This window comes from Trachinotus anak, unplaced genomic scaffold (genome assembly GCF_046630095.1).
Source record: "Trachinotus anak isolate AG129_WGS33_773 ecotype Australia unplaced genomic scaffold, CSIRO_AGI_Tana_v1 ptg000011l, whole genome shotgun sequence".
NCBI classification, from domain to species: Eukaryota; Metazoa; Chordata; class Actinopteri; order Carangiformes; family Carangidae; genus Trachinotus; species Trachinotus anak.
In genome coordinates this window covers 6032115-6052887 of record NW_027273862.1, presented here as the reverse complement: position 1 = coordinate 6052887, position 20773 = coordinate 6032115, and the positions used below count along the sequence as shown (strand labels likewise).

At 40.8% G+C, this 20773-nt stretch overlaps 1 protein-coding gene across 1 annotated transcript in view; it reads right to left on the bottom strand.

Moving 5' to 3' along the window:
• Positions 1 to 1516: 1516 nt before the first annotated feature.
• The window catches only part of LOC139628287 (collagen and calcium-binding EGF domain-containing protein 1-like), a 32836-nt gene continuing 13579 nt past the window's right edge, over positions 1517 to 20773 (bottom strand). Inside the window, exons 4-12 of the mRNA XM_071489850.1 lie at positions 7968 to 8020; positions 6177 to 6311; positions 5336 to 5473; positions 4788 to 4921; positions 4533 to 4647; positions 4240 to 4379; positions 3284 to 3319; positions 2728 to 2763; positions 1517 to 2398 (exon numbers count right to left, since the gene is read on the bottom strand). Of these exons, the coding sequence (XP_071345951.1) occupies positions 2210 to 2398; positions 2728 to 2763; positions 3284 to 3319; positions 4240 to 4379; positions 4533 to 4647; positions 4788 to 4921; positions 5336 to 5473; positions 6177 to 6311; positions 7968 to 8020 (976 nt within the window). The 3' untranslated portion in view covers positions 1517 to 2209. The remainder of the gene's footprint in view (positions 2399 to 2727; positions 2764 to 3283; positions 3320 to 4239; positions 4380 to 4532; positions 4648 to 4787; positions 4922 to 5335; positions 5474 to 6176; positions 6312 to 7967; positions 8021 to 20773) is intronic.

The window sequence follows — 20773 nt, the reverse complement described above, 5'->3', positions numbered from 1 at the left end:
AAAATTTCGCTGATCAAGAAATAATAGCCCCAATTGATCAAAACAAGTTGTTCACTGCTACCACTATAATAACAGATTTACTTTGAAAATTTCAGTTAAACTATAGAATGGGGAACCATCAGTGCCTGGACAGTGAGCGTGACTTTTGTGTCCACTGGACATACAAATAAACAGGGCGCTGCGGATCCTTCAACTACTGCAACTTGACTCACTCATTTGTGCTGGTGACCTGCACTGCATTTCTACTAGGTCTATCGTTGCTCATGCTAATGCAGCTTTCACACTATAAACCATAAACACAAGCAGCCAAAAGGAAAGAAAATTAAATCAGCCACCTTTTTTGTAATTACAGGTATATATGTAATTTCTCACAATCTTCTCTGGGATTGCTGAGTGGTTAGATTCTAAATATACTGTAAATATATTCTAAATGTACTGTATTTACTGTGGATGTGCCAACAAAATGGCGCCAAATGACCAAAAAAGCCACTGTATTAGGCAGTTAGAGGCATAGGGTGAAATTTTATGAAAATTCTTTTCTGAAATCACTTTCTTAGTGGAGAAGACCGATACCACTCTCCTATTTATCCATTAAATATTAAGGTGGAGCAAGGAGATCTGAGAGCTCTGAACAAAGGTTTAAAAGAATCTGCCAACCAGCCCCTCTGAAGCTCATCTAAAGGTTTGTATACGGATTAAACAAAGACATAGGGCGTTAGTGAGTGTTGATATACCATCATGACTCTATGATAAATATTATGCTACTGCCAGCAGCTGGTTAGCTTAGCTTGACACTAGCATAAAGTCTGGAAACAGCTAGGCTGGCTCTTGCATAGTGTGGCTTCCTTCTGTTTCAAGTCTTCATGCAAGGCTAGCTAGCTGGCAGCTGGTGGTAGCTTCATATGGCACTGATGGTGGAGTGGTAGTAATCCTTTCATCTAACTGCCTAATCTTAATCATATTCTGCTTGCAAAGTAATTCTGAACTGCATGGCACAAGTTACTCATCCATTCACTCTTCTGCTGCATCAGCAACTACAAACATAATTTTCAATGCACTAACTTTTGTCAGACCTGTAATGTTGACCCAATTTGATTTGATGACCCATTGCCAAAATAAATAAATAAAAATTAAATTTAATTAAATTAAAAAAAAAGTGGTGATTGTAAATATGAAAATATGTGCCAAACTTTCCAGGACCATATTTCTAATAAAGAATACTCCACGGTCCACGTTCATACTCAACTTGCCTGAAAATATATGAGTTATAAAAGTTTAAAAACATGTTTTCTTAGAATCACTTTTTGAATTTGACTTTATTACTTTATCCTTTTAATTTAACGTTTTTATGTCTACAATCTTTTTTGCATATTATTTCTAAGCAGAAGATACCAGAGGATTCTACTTATCTAAAATTTACGCTCAGAAGATGAAGTATAAATCTAATCTAAAAGAACATTTCTTTTAAATTATATTTCGAAGAACATTTCGCTGCAGTAAATGTTTTTTATCGTACTTGAACTTGAGAGTTGTTTAATTGTACAATTTCAACAATACATCATTATACAATACGTCATTATTTTTGTCCACCAGTACAACATTGGGATTGTCCGTACTCATGAATCTCATGAATTAATTTCTGAAGATGCCTCAGAGTAGAGAGTAGCCGCAGAGCTCAGACTTGTGGGCTGGATACAGCAGACAGGTGCAGGAGGCTCACAGTGCGGGTCCTGGGTCTTTGTACCAACGCCCTGCAGGCAAACTGTCAGGGGCTGCAGAGCCTCCATCTACAGACTCAGGAACAGGAAGAGATGTAGACGATAAAGTCCATCGTTTGAAGTGGTTCAGCTCAGAGGCAAAGCTCAGAGACTCAGACAGAAAGGCTCATACTGCGTCTTTCTCACTCTATGTCCTGCACGCACACCCCTCACTCACACCACAGCATATGAACTGCAGCAAGACGGCGCTTGCAGAGAGACTGTGGTCCAATTTTTGATTTTGTAATCTGTGAATCTCTGTGTTTTACAGTCTGTGGTAGTGTTGACAATGTAGCCAAGGCTCCTTGCCCAGTTCATCCCAGCTGTGACTTTAGGAATTATTTACATGTTGGCACTTTCTCCACTAACATCCTATATCAATGAAGAAAAGAGTGAAGGGTGATTGCTTTGCTGGGTTCAAGTGTCTATTACTGTGACCAGGAAGTCAAAAGTCAAGTGTTGAGCATGAGCTCTCCTTGTCCAGAGCCCCACTCCACAAAATCCACTTCTCCGCTGGATTGAGGAGGACTGTCCAGAGAGATACTTCGCCGCTCCCCAAATACCTTCTCCTGCAGTTCAATTATGTCATTGCGGATGTCGGCCATCATGAGCAGAAGAAAATCGAAAGAGCCGGGTGGTCCCTGGAGACAGGTGGGAAATTGAGGAATTGATTAAGATGCCCTGCATTTCATTTTCCACAACTGTACACAGATAAAAAAAAATTAAAAAAATTACAAAATAAGCATTATGCACCAACTTTTTTGTATGATTGTACAATTATACAATTGTATAAATTAGACTTTGAAGATTGTGAAGGCTACACTGATTGCACTAATTACAAAAAAAAAAAAAAAAACTAAAAAAAAAACAAGCTGAAAACCTGATGTGGGAAAGAAAACATGGGAAGTATGTCAGCAAAGAATGTTAGAATCCAATAACTAAACTAAATAAATCCATACAGTAAACTTACAGGGGGACCTCTGGGACCAGGAGCTCCTCTCTCACCCTGTAGATGAGAAACAGCACAGACCAACCCAGTTTCAACATAAACAGTTTTCTGAAACTATGGAACTAAAGTTACAAATAATGTAGCATCATGTCTGCACAGAGAACCAGCGGTGAGTCAGAGCACAATTCACTGACTAACAACTTAACCACACTGTCCTGAACAGTGATGGTATACCAAGCAGGTTCAAATAAATTTCATTATTTATTTACAGGCACTATTGTAAAAGCAGTGTTTGTACAATACAATATTATCTTTACTATACTACAATAAGTATCTTCTAGGACGGAAGAACCAAAGAAACAGGAACCTTTCAGACCTGCTTATAGCTTGATAAGTAATTCAGTGCAATCCAAGCTGCCAGTGTAGCAGCTTCAGTGGAGCCTATCTGCTCAGTGACATGTTTGAAGGTATACCAGACACTAGGTGGCGACGGTGTAGCTCCACGCAAGCACAAGCGGACACACTTACAGCCAAGAATTTCAAACACATGAATAAATAAAAAATATGTGATAATGACCTTTATTCCATCTCTTCCCGCTGCCCCAGGTGGTCCCTGTGTAAATGATAAGACATGGGTATAAGACGTTCTGCAAGCTTTTCAACACAACACCTGAAGACCGTTGACAGCTGAGCAACCTGCAGTGAGTGAGTCAAAAACTTGGCTGTCACGGTAACACTGTGAGGAGAAACCGATGGATAAACTCGGTTAACACATTCATGTATGATGTTACAAATGTAGAGCAGTTGGACTATTTTTCAGTGTCCTGTCCTGATGTCACAGTGGGCAAAGCACAGGTGTGATACTGCTGGTTGCTGTCCATTCAGGTGTGTCAGTTGTAGGGTCCCGCTCGGCCCATAGACTTTACACTGGGATAACTTCATGCACCTAAAACAAGCTTTTCTAGCCTATGGTAAAGGTTTATGAGTATGAAACCTTTATGGTTTAAAAATTGATGACAGTAGTACTTGACCTTGTTTTTGAGGTGTCCTGTCAACAGGCTTCAGATGTCCCTTCTAAAATGATGTTTATGGACAAAATGGTTTTGGGCCACTGGGACAAATACGTAGCAAGGCGTCGTAACGAGCTTACTGAATACGCCCATGGTTTAAAAGAGAACTCAACAACTCACCTGTGGTTGGTCTCATATGTGTACTGTGACTGGACAGCTGTTTAAGCACTTGACATTGTTGCAAAAGAGACAAGTTTTAATTTAGTGACCAGCAGGCCAAAGAGCTAGAAAGTAAGTTACTGACAAAACTTAATGAAAGTTTCTTAGTAATCTAACATGATTTTAATGTTTTTCTGTGTGTTATAACAGGTAAATCTCACTCAAATCTCTCTCAAAATCATAGTTGTATGGTTTGCTCCAGGTTTCAGGAAAGTTTTCTTTATGTCACTTTGACTAGAGGAATCTAGAGGGAGCTTAATCTCGTAATAACCACTGAATCATAGAACCAGGAGGTTTTTCTTACCACTGGCCCCCTGCGGCCTCTCTTGACATGCTTAGGGTCAGGCTCTGGACCCATGGGTCCCATGTCTCCCCGAGGCCCCCGAGGACCAGGCGGGCCCCTCTCCCCTGGGTCGCCTCTCTTTCCTGGTTCTCCTGGGTGTCCTGGTGAGGACAGGTGGTTAAGTGATAGAGAGACAATACATAAAAGTAATCTCATAATAGAAAACAGAGCAGTATTTATTCTTTCTTTTTTAACATGGTGAACCAGTGGTGGATTTCATACTGTGTCAAACATTACAGTTATCTTAACATTACCTGGTACTCCAGGAGCTCCTGGAGGGCCGGGGAGACCAGGAAGACAGGGGCTATCAGAACTTTTTCCTGCCCTCCCCAGAGATGGCTTGTCACTGCTGTTCGCCAGGCCAGGTACCTACAAACACAAAGAGGAAAGACTAAGTAGGATAAATACAGAAATAAGGTGAGTGAAGTCTACAGAACTGTTAGCACTGAAAAAAAAACACAGTTTAGATTTACAATGGACTACGTCCTTTATAAAATAAAACATGTTACCTGGTTCAGTGACTGTGCGTTGCCCAGCCTCAGTTTAAGCTGTAGCAAACTGTTTTTCATGCTCATAAAATCCTGACAGGTGAATGAGCAAGTACCAGCACTCATCAAGGTGTCTGACTTCCCCGATGAACTCACTGCAAGACAAAACATTTTCATATACATTTCTTTACATATAAATTCAGGCTATTTTTACTCAATCAAACACTTACATTTATAAATACAGGACTCTCAGTCACTGATTGACAGAAAGACTGAAAAAACATAAATTGCAGGTTGTGGCATTACAATAATTTAAAAGCTGATCTATTAACATATTCATCTTCATTTTTGATATATCATAGTTTGTGCTCTGCTGATCCTGAGCTACAAACTTTGACTGACTTTAGGCAGGTGGAGGGAAAAGGATAAATTCATTAAACATCTTTTAACATCTTTATTCTATCTCAATTTATGACTGGACACTGACTCAAATCTGCAGCTGACAGCTTCCTATCCAGACCCACAAACCTCAACAACCTCGGTGACCAACAGAGACCATAGAAACTTACAGTTGTGTACGGGGATGCAGGAGCGCTGGTCCGGTGCGAGGATGTAACCAGTGTGACAGCGACACAGGAAGCTGCCCACCGTGTTCACACACTCATGGTCACACATGCTGCCTCCTGAGTGCTCACACTCATCAATGTCTGTGTGAGATGATCAATGAAATCAAAATCTAAGTTTGGAGGTGACTAAAAAATGAATGCTATTCATGCAATGACACAAAGTAGAACGGAAGACAAAGAGAAAGTGAGCAACAGCCCCACTGCGGCTCTAATAAAGAACAATCTTATTTTAAAGATTAAAGATGCTACAGTTCATGTATCATATTGACATTAACACACATCAGTACAGATCAGTTTCTGAGATGTTCTCCGTCTTTACATGTGAGATTCTTGTGAAATTTATTCTTCATCCTCACTCCATGGCCGTAGGTGTGGTCTACTTATTTCTTTCATAATTTAAAAATTGTTCAGCCCTTTGTGTATTTTTTGAGCTATAACTGTACAAGGCATTTTACTTCATGTGACGCTGTGGCGTAGATTTGGTCAGAAATCTGCTGAATTGCTTTATGGCACAGACGGAAAATGCTTTGCTGTACAAAACAGAAGGAGGACACTGTTTTCCAGTTAGGACAAATAAAAATATGATGATGTTTAAAGAAGTAAAACAGAAGTTATTTGTGTGAAGGACCTCTTTAATAGTTCACTTTTTTTTACTGTAAGGACAAAAAAAGGAACTGGTGTGTTGAAATGAGTGAGACATATACCATACCAGTAATAGACATGGCGGTCATAAGTATTTAACAGAGATGATGATGATGATGGGTGGGGTGGGTGGGGTACTGACCCAGACAGTAAGGAGATTTGTGGTTGCGGTGTCTTTCTCGGTCAAAGCGGTAGCCGGGGTAACATGTGCAGACAACTCGTCCAAAGTTGTCAGTGCACTGCTGCTCGCAGGGGGATGCAGCACAAACATCTACATCTACAGAGAGGGAGAGATGGCAGACAGTGTTTGGACTAAGCATGTTCAAGTTATTCAGGAACACTGTCTGAAAACCAAAACACCTCCATAATTACCCATGAACACTATTGCTCTGTATTACCACCACCTCCTTCCATTCATAAAGTTCCACATCCACAGCTGGGAACTGACCAGTACAGCTAGAGGACAGCTGGAAGACATTTTAACATGTCACAGTAGAAAAAGCAGAGGTGTGAAAGATAAAAAAAAACTGATGGCTGAATGCCATTATCTGCTTCAGTTTCAGGGTCCTGGGTCACTGTCACGTCTTACTGGGACACTTAAATAGATAAGAGCCATTTCTGCTTTTTCTGCTATGACCAAAATCAGTCCCTCATTCACTCATTCATTGCTCCCAGGTGAACTTAACACTTAGTGCTCTATAGTGAGCAGGAAATGGAGATGTCTGATAAGTATGAATCAACATCTTTTTGGATCATCACTGACAGGTTTAGGTTCGCACAAGTGTAGTATGAAATGCCATGTATTACATTGTGGGATTGTTAGCTGAAAGTTGTCTGCACCTACAGCCACAGTTTTATATGATATGTAAATTTCACACTCATTTTTCACACTCAAATAACATGACAGAGGGTAAATGTAGTGCACTCCATAGTAATATATAACCAACATATCCGCTGTGAAATAGGCCATCAGACATGCATTGGACTTACATGTTGCATGTTATGAGCCCACAAAAACCCAGGGCCTTTATGCCTCAGTGAAAGCCTCTGGCCTGGGATATGAAAAGCACCACGACAAGAGCTTTTTCAATTAAATGGGAAACATAGATAAGTCCTCAGATCAGTACTGAGGCCTTTTCACCATATGTGATATATATATATATATATATATATATATATATATATATATATATATATATATATATATATATATATATATGCTGTTGCATGAAAGAGATAAAAGCTTGGCATTTTTATTGACAGAACACAGGAGGTGCTGCTGTAAATAATACATAACATGATAAAATCAAGATTGATTCATCTCAAGACACAATGGAACATCAGACTGTGTAGTAAACTGGTGTGGTTCACATTTGATTTATTTTATGGTTCTCAGCAACATGAGTTTCAGGCACAAATGCATCAGCTGACTGTTATGTTCATTGGGAAACAGTGTCCTCTAGTGGCCAATGTAATCACTGTTACTCTATGAAGGCATACTAAAGTGTATATTTCAAGTATTGACAGATGACTTTTGTCAGAACTGGTCACCAGTGTTCCTGATTGTGCCAATTATCACAATAACCTGTTTTTTTTTTATTTACATGACCACAACAAATGTGGCAGCTGTTTGTGCCAAAACTGTGTGCAGTTTCCTTTTTGGCTGGTATGTTGTTTGTTTCAGTTATGCAACAGCTATGTGCAAAGTTATCTGAGAGGACTCCTTAAACACAGTAAACCCAACCACTCCAAATAATCCAAACTGACATAGGCCAACCATAATAACCACATTATCTTGACTTCTTTGACAAATGTGATCCCCTGATCATGTTTTGTGCAACATGTTCTAATACATAAACTGCTGAATTTGAGCAAACTTTATCAGATTAAGAGCGTGTGAAGTTCATGAGGACAGTGTGTATGGTTTACCTACTTTCAGGTATGCACTGGCCCATCACAAACCTGAATCCTTCACAGCATTTCCTCCTGAAAAAAAAGCAGACATAGTAATCAGAGGTTTGTATTTCTACCACCATTTTAAAATCAGCTGGACCAGCCCTACAGCATCTAATCATTAAAACAATAGTTTCACATCTTGGAAATATGCTCATTTGCTCCCTTTCTGTTAGCGTTAGATGAGAAAATTGATACCACTCTCATATAAAGAAAATATGAAGCTAAGCTGAGCATAAAGACTGGGAACAGGGCGGCGCAGTCAGTCTGGATCTGTCTAAAAATGACAAAATCCACCTACCAGTGCCTCTAAAGCTCACTAATTAGACCGTTAAACTCTGTGGATTTCATCTAAAACCTGAAGAGCGAAACTCATCATCAAACACACTATACACCAGGGGTTGGCATCGCAACACAGGGTGAATCTTGCAGGCCTTTCACGCTTGGCAGGAAAAAAAAGAGTTTGGGTTTGTGGCATGAGAAGGCCAGAGTGGTATGTGGATTTTGCTGTGTCAAATGTAAAGCATCACTTTGACACTAAGAAAGACGTCAGTCTCGAAATACAAAAGAATCACATTTAAAATACTGTATACATCCACAAACCAGGCTATGAAGGGCAGATCTAAAAATATGGGAAACCATTCATAGAAGCATAAAAGGGGTTTTTCTTGATTAATTGATATCCAGGATTTAAGATGTGCCTCTGTCTGCAATAACTGTCACGAGCTGCATTACTGAAATGTTGGAAAACTGTTGACAGGTCATTCAGAGGCATGTGTGCAGCTGACGGTATCAACATACAGACCAGACCTAAAGAAGCAGCTAAAGGCAGAGACAGTGATCACAGTAATTGGTAAGCCCAGTTAATATTTGACTTATTAGCAGCCTACATCACAACAAGGTAACTAAGAGAGAAGATCCTGCACAGACAACAGGCCTGAAACTCTATTGTTAAAGGACATAAAGTCAAACTTCCAATTATAGTGTAACTATCTATGGTAACACTGCATAAACTGAAAATAAATGACATGCAATCTAATCATTTTTGTGGCCATTTCTGCACCACAGCCAGTTTAAATATTATATAGTTACTGCAAACATCTATAAGCTTTAAACATTTCAGCAGACTGTCACTGCAGCTGCCTGTCGTCTGCTCTGCTGTCCCATTTTCACTCCACAGTAAAAAAAAAAACAAAACAAAAAAAAAACATGTCCACTGATGTGGAAGTGCATTTGCAGTTCAGGCACTACTTATTCTGATTTGGCTTATTTCTCTTTTTGTTCCCTGTATAGTACTTGAACTCTCACCAAATAAACAACAAAAAACTATTACTTAATTCAGGTTTTTGACTCCTTTGCAGCCTCTGCTTTTGTGGTTGTTGTATTTTTTGAAGTACAGCATTTTGCAATGGATACCGGGCAACAATTTCTCCCAAAACTGATTTATGGTGTTTGGCAGTGACACCCGTCCAGCATTCCCACAACAATCCACCACATGTTACAGACATTACAGTTGGAAAAACAGAGAGGAAATGGCTCAGAAACTGGAGCAGCACCGCCATACAACAAATATCATGCATACACAGACACACACAGACACACACAAGGTTGAAGAAAAAGGGGAAGAAATGCAAAAGTCCTAAAACTGCATGCTGTTACCGGAGGGGCCGTAGCATGCTGCTTCATTCACAGCCCCCTCAAGACAACAAGTTGCTTTTATTCTCCTCCAGCCTCCATGCAGTGTAACCCTAAATCACTCTGAGACCCCCCCCCCTCCTTCTCCTGAATGAAAAATAACCTATAAAACGGTGAGGCTGGCCCAAACTGATGAAATCCAGATGAGAGCAGCTTTAATCTGAAGCCTGTAGCTGCAGAGTGTTGAGAGGGATGGATAGGGCCGGGCATGGAGCTGAGGTGGAGACAGGAGAGTGAACGCGGAGACGTTCGTCGTCACTCATTCAGTCTGCCACTCAGACAATCAATCCATCAATCAATCAGTCAGTCGTCTAAATTGGGATAATGTGTTGCAGATGCAGGTTTGTCCCGGAGAGGAACTCCACAAGTTCATACCTTTGCCGCCAGACTGATATACAGTAAGTGCTGATACTGACCTTATTAAGTTCACTGGGTATCAGCCATGACGCGATTTCCTTTGTTTCTTTGCCAATATCATTACCAAATTGAATCCTTCCTCTATCAGTGATAGTTAAACAAGGTACACTCAGTCACAAGGTTCATTTTATAGTACCACAGCAAACTCTGGCCACATGTTATCTTTCAACAAGTTACACACAAAAAGAGATTTTAACAATGGGAAGAAGATTTTTTTTGTTTTATTGCAAAATAGCTAAAAGATCTCATCACTCTTTAGCAAGATTAAGTCTTTTAAGGGACAGAAATTGATTTCATGGATGTCTCAGAATAAATGTATTGCAGCTGAGTATTTGCAGTACAACTAATGAATGTTGCTTAATTCAGCATTTTTAAGAAATGGGGTCATGTGATATTTAGATAATAAAATACCCATTGTTCTCCCAGTTTAGAGACACAGTCTAATGTCAGAATTAATGTTTAACTGAAGAAGCCACAAGTCATGTCCCCACATTTTTTTTACTAGCTGTTTATTATGGTTCTTCCTGAATCCCATGAGTATCTCTAAAGAAAAATGTAAATGTGGTGGGATTCTAGGAAGAGTCAGGGGATCACCGAAGTCAAAGGTTTTCATCCTCTGAGCATCATGAATATGTACATAATTTCACAGCAATCCATCCAATACTGTCTGGGCCAAAGTCCAGACGTTGCCCTCCCTTATGCTGCTAGTTTGCATGAAACAGAAAAAACAACAAAAACCAGGGCAGACAGGAAGAGGGTAGCAGTATCGAAATAATAGAGCAAGATTCAGGACAGCAGCAGTGAAAGTCATGTTATCTCACTACAACAACCTCCACATCCACATACATCCGCAGGCCGCCTGTCAGTCAGAAATGCAGCAGCCTCAGCAGCTCTCCCCTGGGTGTTTCTGACAGACAGGACAGAGGAGGCCAGAGCGTCTGGACAAGCAGATGAGGATGGAGAGAGAGGTGACCCGTGTGTTTTTGTTTAGGGATGTGAAAGTATGCTGGTCAGACAGGCAACAGGCTCGGTCATCATGACTCTAAAACACAGACCATTACACTCAGTGGAATCTAAAATGAGCTGTGTGTGTGTGTGTGTCTGATGGGAATGCACATCTGTTTCTTTTGTCTGTATGTGTAATAGTTTTAGAAGTTGTAGTGGTGTTAAAAACCCAGAATAATCTAACGCTGTGTGTGTGTGTGTGTGTGTGTGTGTGTGTGTGTCTGTGATTCTACATCTGTACATCCAGATACATGTGTGTGAGTGAGAGTCTGTGTGAGGGCTGGGATACCATCCAGTAATTGGGTACAGCCTTTTAATGTCAGTCAGGGCTTATTAGTGAGAGCGATCCATGACGCAAGCAGACTCCGTCTCCTCCTCTCTCCTTTTTCATGTCCTCTCCGTGCACTTTACTTCACTCGCCCTACATCGTTCGTGTGATTTGAAACATGTCAATGTACATTCAGGCCGTTCTATCAGCCTCTTGTTTCACGGTGTTGCTCCACTGGTTCACTAGTTGTTGAAATAATCTCTGTCTCTCTCCCTTCTCCTCAGACTGACATGTTGTTGGCCTCACTGTTGCCCCCTGTTCGTGAAATTTGATGAGGTGTCTGCTTTTTCCATCTTTATTTCATTCAGAGGGATATTTTTCTGTCCTCTTAAGATTTGCTGAGGCCTGGAAAGCTCAAAGCCTTTAACAGCCACTTTTACGTTACAGCACTAAACAGGAATATCTGTCTGCTACATTACAAATGTTGATTATCCAGGATGAACAGCTCTTTTTTTTGTTTAGATCAATCTGCCTCATCTATCAACTCCTTCAAGCTCAAAACATACTTTATTTTCAATTTACCATTCAAGTTATCCTGACCTGATAGGTTGCTGTTTAGTGTATGTGTTCTTTCTGTTTCTTATACTGTGCTTGTATGTGTGCATGAGTGGCTGGTGTATGATGCGCTGTTTGTAGAATATGCGTCTGTTTGTCTTTTGTTTCAATTATTCTCTGTGTTGACGTTTGATTTTTGTGATGATTTTATTTATTGAGCTTGTCTTTGGTCAGCTGTAGCTGTTTTAACATGTGCTTTATAAATAAATTTCATTTGACTTGATTTGCATGAAACTGATTGTGGCTAATCAGTTCTCTCTGAGGCTGGAGTGCAGGGTTACCACAGCCCTCTTGGAGCCCACAGGACTTCAGCTGTAAGACCATGTGGGGGGCTGAAAACTCAGCCTTTGGAATGACTTTACTAACCAATATGGCTGGAATAATTCACACAAAGATCTCATAAACAGACTCACTGCAGTATTCAGTGGATTTTGACCAAAATGACATGTGAAATGTCATTGCAATTATTGTACTGAACTGAAAACCTTGTCCTGAGTGGGAAACATGACACAGGATATTTATCTTCTTATGTTGTTGGTAGTTTATCTCTTCTGCCTTGTGCTTGTGTTCAGCTTCTGTCAGGTTATGGCTCAGCCTGTAGTAAGTATGGACCTACTTTGTATAGGCTGGCCTTCAGCATTAACTGATCCAGTTTTATAAGCCCATATTAAAATTCATATATGCAGTAATTGGCTGTGATTTTGTACATTTCACAGCTGGTTAGCTCTGCATTAGGAAAATATAACAATGATAGAAAGGTTTGGAGAGGATCTGGACAGCCTCTCTTGGCCTCCACTAACACACTGTCAGTGTGGATGTCATTAATTGTGACTGCTGGCTGCTGCTTCTGACAGCTCATGTAGCCAGAGTGTGATACATTATTACAAACAAAGAACTGGAAATAGATTGGCTATTACATAGCTAAGACTGATCCATTGAAAATGCCTTGATTGGCTCTGATACAGATCCTGCTGGGAGCATTGTTAAACCTCAAACAACCACAGAAATGTTTTTTTTGTCCCTTCCACTGTTAAAATGATTTCTCAGTTAAAAATAATTTGGAAGCGGCAAAATGACTCTCTGTGATTTCCAATGGGAAATAAATATCATGTGTAATATCCAGCATGTCATAACTACTCCACACTGAGTCTACATGCCACTGGCCTGACTCAAAGCACCCTAAACTTCACCCTTGTCTATCCTGTCTTGCCGTTGGGTACCAACGTTCTCCCTCCAGTCACCGGTCTTGGTGGTGGACGACCCAGCAGCTACCTGCCCAGTGAGAGGTGCAGGCAGCCCCACATACGACCCTCAGTCTGCTGCTGCAGCTGCTGCCAAAATCAGCATGGAGGGACTGGAGAAAACACTGAGACAGGATCCAGAGGCAGACCTGGGCCTGGATCACTTTACACTGAAGATTATGTGCTTTAGCAAGGGGTCTCCTTCCAGAGGGGGAATGCTCACTGTTATGATTTCCCATCCAGTGTTACCATGATTCATTTGTGCATTTGCAGGCAGGAATGCGCTACAAAGACAGGATATTCATTATAGCACTGCGAGAAAACCTCACTACCTCCCCAGTCCCCAACCTAGACAACACGGGGGTCCAGAGATCAGGACACCACATGGATGATGCTTCTCATAGATGATGCTGCAGTCACTCCGTATTATGAGTCCAATTCCTCTTACAGAGTGCTGTTATCCCAGTTTGTAATATAGAGTTTTATATATGTGAGGAAGATCATAAGAAACTTCAGTGCTGGTCTCTTTTCATGACTTTTAAAATAAATCTCTTATCTGTGTATCAACTGCAAGAATGTGAGATGATCTGAGGGGGATGAAGGGGGAGGAAATGCCACACGTAAGAAATGAGGGAGGACACTGACAGGAAGAAGAAGAGGATGGTTAAAAGACAGGGATGAAGGTTGTTGTCAGCCTAAAGTGTTCCCTCTTGGGACTCTGGTGGGAGGAACACAGGAAGTGGAGCTCAGTGGAGGTCAACGGCCTCTTAACACACCAGGACAGGAGACTGGCCATGTGTGTGTACGTCTTGTCAATTTGATGGATGCTTCTTACTGATGTAGCTTATACGTGTTACAACTACAGCATGTTGTATTCATCAACCGTGCTGTAATTGATTTATTTGCTCAGCAAAGCACACAGTTCAAAAACTTGGCTGGTCATGTTGCATGTGATGGTGCGATGAAGGATTACACTGAAACACATTAGCATGATGAGACCAACAATAAAGCTGTGGTGTAACACATTTTTGGAGGCCTGCCATGTTCATTTTTTGCATATATTCTTTTTGTTCATTTCTAATGTAAAGCTGTTTTGTATTTTGTCTTTTCAGTGTGTTGCTCTAACTGGGGGGAGTTTTATACTTTTTTTAATAAGGTGTTCTCTCCAACAGCCCTTTGTGGGATTTTAAATCCCCAGTGAAAGCACATTTATGCTACTTTATAAGATAATCCAATTTGTATTTTCCACTCATTTATCTCACAATACAACTAAGAAAAGCAGCAATTTCCAACTTGTGACATCTTGTTTAAAGACTGAAAATTCAAAAAATGTCCCAACATCCTAAATACAACATGTCATAAACTCCAAAAATCCACTCAAAACCACCGTCTAGGTCAGCTTCCTCATAAAGGTGTGAAGGTGTTGAGCACAACCGCATGTTAAGCTCCTTTAGTGTTAGTGTGTAATTGTGTGCGTGTCTATTCACTTTAGCTTGTGTGAGTATACATATGTAAAGGTGTTAGTGTGGCGAGTGTGAGCACCTCCTCTATGTTTATTTGCTCTGCTAGCCCACTTCCAGGACCCAGGCCTCAGGGGAAACATCAGAGCTCAGGTCTAACAGAGAAAGCTTTGACTGGGAGCACAGGAGGTCTGAACCACTTCCACCACTATACAGGCTGACCTGCACTCCTCCTCCTCCTCCTCTTCCTCTATGTTATGCCTCACCTCTCTCCACTCACCTCATCTTCCCATCATTTCTCCTCCCATTCTCCCATCCCGACCCCCTCTTTAAAAACACCCTTTAACCTTCTGTCCCTTGCTCTAATTTCCTTGCTGTCATGAATCCGGGATCATAGAAATATTTTGATACAACCACTGAACATCTGAACAGACACAGTCATTGAGTTGAACTGATTTTATGAGATGAACATTTTCTATTGGTGTCTGCTGACTGCACTCCCTCTCTCTGTCTTCCTCCCACTTGCCCCTTGCTGCCTTCATCTTTACAGCTAATGAGTGCTGAGGTTTTTGGACATGCAACAGAACTTGAAGGAGCTGGATCAACAATAATTAAAGTTCCTTTCCAGTCATGTTTTAAACTCTGTAAAAATACTCTGCTTTGATTGATATTTTGTTTAACATGATTTTCCCACATAAAAGGTGAAAAAAAAGAAGAACTGGGGCTGCAATCATATCTACACTTACGTCCTCATTGAGAAATTCTGGATCAGGCCTTGTGCCCTGCCCACCATCGCTGCTTGCGTGAGGTTCACAAGTGAAACAGTAGTGTATGTCAAGATGGTTAGCAGATGCACTAAAATTGGCAACTAGCAGATGTATGAGAACAGTTAGTGTATTTAGCATGTTTTGTTTGTTTATATTGTTTGTTAACTGGTAACTGGCAGTAGCTGACAAAGTGTTAGTGGTTGTGCTAATGCAAACTTTCGCTCTCTGTCCTGACAGGGTTTCGGGTTTATCTTGCCCACCCCTGTCTCCACAAGTTGATGGGATTTGTTCCTTAGCTTACAGGATGTATGAATCCCTGGCTGTCTGACTCTGTTTTTATGAGTCATTGGTTCACTGCAGTTTCAAGGAGGAAATAAGGAGGTTTTTAATGTCGTGACAGAATGCAACATTTTCCTCCTTAACCACCTTTTTCATCTTAAAATATTAGAAAGCAATTTAAATATAAAGATTGATACCACCCTCATGTCTCCACACTAAGTATAGAGCTGGAGCCAGGTGGTGATTAGCTTAGCTTAGTATAAAGACTGGAAGCAGTGGGAAACAGCAAGCCTCACTTACTAAAAAGTAAACAAAAAAAATCTTATTAAACACCTTATTAACACTACTTAACTGGTTATATCACCTTTTGATTAATCTGCACAACAAACAGAAATGTAAAGACAAAAATTAGTGGGGGTTTTTTTTTATGCCAATAATAATTATTATCAGTTTTCTTTTAATCCAGTACATTGTGTCTTTTTTTACAGATCACTTAAAAGCATTTTCAGAAATATGCTTATTTATGAGGGAATTACTTGTTTATCAATCTGCCCAGCACTGTCATGTAGTATTCTGGCCAGTGTCAGCTGCTGGTTACAGTTCTGTTATAGATTTACTCTGTACAGGCATAACTGATGAAAGACTTCAAGATGCTGCACATGGTTCCTGTACCCAGCTGTTGTTTGCCAAAACATCCAGACTCCAGCTCCACCCTCCAAAACACTAAGCAATTTCTTTAGCTAGTAAATACCCTATGACTATCAAAGAAAATTAGTGGAATCATCTCATTGGAATGGTCATTAAAAGTGTCTGTGTGAGACCAGACCTCTTTTTTCCCACTTATCCGTTGTTCCGTCACACACAAAACCTCAGACACCACAGACCACAGTTCCAACTCAACCTGATGATGGTGGATGATGCAGCATCTCACCAGTTCTTTGCGAGATTTTGTGAATTGCCCTACGTCATTTCATCACACACGATTTCCCAGTAACCACTGAGGAGATTTTAACGAAATGGAGATGAATGATTCATTTTTACACGTCATGCTAGGTTTTCAAATTGACTTGTAAATACTATGGTTTTTGGTTAAAAAGTGAATGGGTTTGTAAGTGCTCTGCTATTTATTGTTGCCTTATTTTCCCTTGTTACATGGATGTGATAATCACATCTTGATGTGAGTGTGTGTGTCTCAGGGCTGACAGAGCTCTCCCAGGGGACTCTGGCCTCTGTGACCCGTCCAGGCTCAGTGTCATTGCAGGAATGTGGCATCTCTGACCCTCTGAGCTGATTTCTGTGACAGACACACATGTGATCTGCTCTGTCTACAAGTCCACAAGGATCTGGAGGTTTGGTATCCTACCTGACAGCAAAGGACGGAAAAGATGTGAGGGAGGACAAGGACACACGTGCTATGTTTCCAACAACATTTCTAAGTAGTAGAAAAGTAGGAGTAAATATTTAAAATATTAATAAAAATAAAATGTGAGTTAGGCAAGTTTCCATCAACATCAGTGACCCAATCAGAAAACACAACCACCTCATTATGATTTTTTTTCTTTATCAGTATTGACCTTTCATGCCAGATAATCACACATCTTTTTGTCAGATGGACAGATATTTGCATCTTTAACCACTGTAATTATTTAAGCCACAGAGTCTTTGAGTTACTCACTGCTCCACTGATACCAGATGTTTATGACTCCTTCCCACATTGTGAAAGTACCCGGTAAACCACAGGAAATATTGCAATATCACTATTTACCAGACTGATGTGTTTTCATCATTATTCATTGTGTAATTCTCTGGCATAAAACATAGCCATAGAAATAAGTGGAGGAATGTGTCACTTCAGTATGTGTGTGTGACAGAAAGAGAAGCTGTGAAAAGTCACACTTATTTTTACATGAAATGTTTGGATAATGCTTTTTTAAAATATATATTAATGTGAATAAAAGACACTGAACTGAATGAATTGTGCAGGAGTCAGTGACTGAGGGTCCGATATGGAGATAAGGAAAGAGAGAGGAGGGTAAAGAGGGAGCAGAGTGGGATGGGTAAGTACAAGATAAGGGTGAGTGAAAGCAGCTAAGCAGTGAGGTCAAGCTAAAGACAGCTCCCTCATAATGATGTGTCTGCTCAAGTTTTCATGCCAGACAGGAAAGCTGTTTTAAAGAAGAACCTTTCACTAAAAATCCCACCAGAGAGTGTAACTGAGGCTCAAAGTAATGCCCTGATAAGACCAAGAAGGTCTTCCAGGTCTTCTAAATGGCTGTGGGACTGCCTTGATGTTGATAAATCTGGGAGGTATTGAGGGATTTATAACACTTTTCAGTTGTAAGTCTCCGGCTGTTACTCTCCACACCTCCTCTACTCTCAGGTTTACATTTTGTTACATGAGACAAAGCTTCATACACGCAGGCACATGTGCCCCGTCGGGCTTGTCGACTTCAAACAACAGTGCAACAATGTCGTTCCGGTCTGTTATGAATTGGCCGGTGATTCGTTTTGTTGAGGTATTGACAGTGACAGTGCAGCCATAAGAGGGGCTGGAAAAACGTTAATCTAGAGCAGATTGCACACCAAAACACAGCCATTGTGTTTGTCCAGAGGGCTGTTCAGGTGCACACTAATTAGAAAAAGATGGAAGATGATGACTGGAATTTTTTGGGAGGTCCGACGCTGGTCTACAGCTCTACGAAGACAATTATTCCTCCATTAAACACAGGAAGCGTAACTCAAAGGCCTCGTAAAAGTCCTCTCTGAGAAAATGAAGATGGGGACAGTGTTAAGCGCAATGAAACAGCAAAACTGAGAGTGGTATAGCTTTGCTGAAAGAATCTTGTGTCAGCTCCAAGTGTGAGAAAAACGAACAGGTTACTGTTCCCACAAGTTGGGATTTGTTGATCCCCATCCAAAGTACACAGAGAGGAAACTCTTAAGGGAGAAAAGAGAGTGATAGTTTGAATAAGATGCCCCTGTGGACTTCTGGATGCAATGCAAACAATCCGTAAGTGGATCGCATTCGGTCTGAATGTGCTGCACTTGTGTGTATTTGTTTCCCCTTGGCGAGAGCAGAGATTTCACCAAGCACTTTAACAATCTGAGCTCACGAGCCTGAGGCGAAAAATTACTTTATCCACTGTGTTAATGATGAAGAGTGAGCTGAAGACAGAGCTGTCAGTGACTCACTAAAATCCTCTCTGGATGATAAACAGTAGACTGAAGGTAATTTAATCACCACAACACGCACACACACACACACACACACACACACACACACACACACACACACACAAACACACACACACACGTACATACCATATATGCACACACGTGTTTACAATTTATCAAAATTTGTCCCATTCAGTACTACCAGACATCTACAAAGTGGAGCAGTATTGGCAGGATTTACAGTTATGCACACAGACACACACACACACACACACACACACACACACACACACACATACTTGTACTTCTATCTTTGTGAGGACTCTCATTGACATAATGCATTCCCTAGCCCCTTACCCTAACCTTAACCATCACAACTGAGTGCCTAACCCTGACCCTAACCTTAACCTTAACCTAATTCTAACCATAACTCTAAAACCAAGTCTTAACCCTAAAAATGTGATTTGAAGGTGTCTCAAAAAGTGAGGACCGGCAAAAATGTCCTCACTTTCCCAAAATGTCCTCACTCTGTTAGTAAAATACTTTTTTTGGTCCTTACTATGTAGCAAGTACAAGTACACACACACACACACACAAACACACATACACACAGCTATCAAATGCAGTGACATTCAGCCCAGATATCCACAACGTATAACAACATACACACGGACACTTGCACAAACACATTCACATACTACTCATAAACATACGTCCAAACACATGACACGCACAGTGATGGAGGCATCTGGTCCTCGTTACCTGTTTCAGAGCCAAATCAAATCACCTCCTTCCATTCTTCAGTCAGGGGTTTCCTGCTGTTTGAAGTAACAAGCTTCAGCACCTAATTTTACTGTTTATTGTTTGTCCATTTCTGCATCAACCCTCTCAGCGGAGGACAAGACTACTGGGCCGACTTGTGAGATGTAAAGTGTGCGAGTGATAACGTGTACACACAGCACATTTTTCAGGAGGGAAGTGATCAACTGATTTTTACAACAGGATCTTCAAGAACAGTGCGAGATGATGAAATGCATTCAATACATGGACGACAGTGCACATTTCCAGTTCACGTCAGAAAACCTAAAACATCATACTTGCTGTAGGATGTTTTTTCAGCAACTGCAGTGTTATAATGGCTGTTTTATGGCTTGTAAGAAGGGGACCTTTGACTGCAGATCCCAGCAGGCCCTGAGAGTTCAGCCCCACAGTGTATGAACCACACACACACACACACACACACAGAGCATACAGCACACAGGAGAGAGAACATGTGGACATGTGCACACTTACACACAGATCTGCTTCTCATCACCTGATGTGGAAAACAGGCCTCTGTCTATACAACCAGATACAGATGAATGGCACTTCGATGATGTGATACATTTGCTCTTCCTCACTGCATCTGTCTCCTACACACAGCATCTGCGGCAATACATCTGATACTAAACACTAGTGTCCATTACATGTGCACTACCCTCTGCTAACAATCCTCCATGTCATGCTCTATGTTTTGTAGATCTGAAAATAACAGTTGTGGAATAATATGCACGCAGAGACATAGGTCACATGAGTAAAGATGATCTCAAATCAGTGTAAACCACCGAGTGTATATTTTAAAGGGAACAGTGAGCAAGGGAGTGATTTAGGATATATTATTGATATTATGGGTTTCTTACTATGACAAGTTAATATATTTGCAGTGAAAAAGGCCTTTAAGACGTCAAGCTGAACCCTGAGTAATGGATTTTATTTAGGGCAATTGTGAATTGCCCAGAAAAGCTAATTGAAAGAAGAGGCCAGAGAAGACCACCAGTGATGGATAAAGAAAATATGTTGTGCTGTTTACAGACTCAGATTCAGCT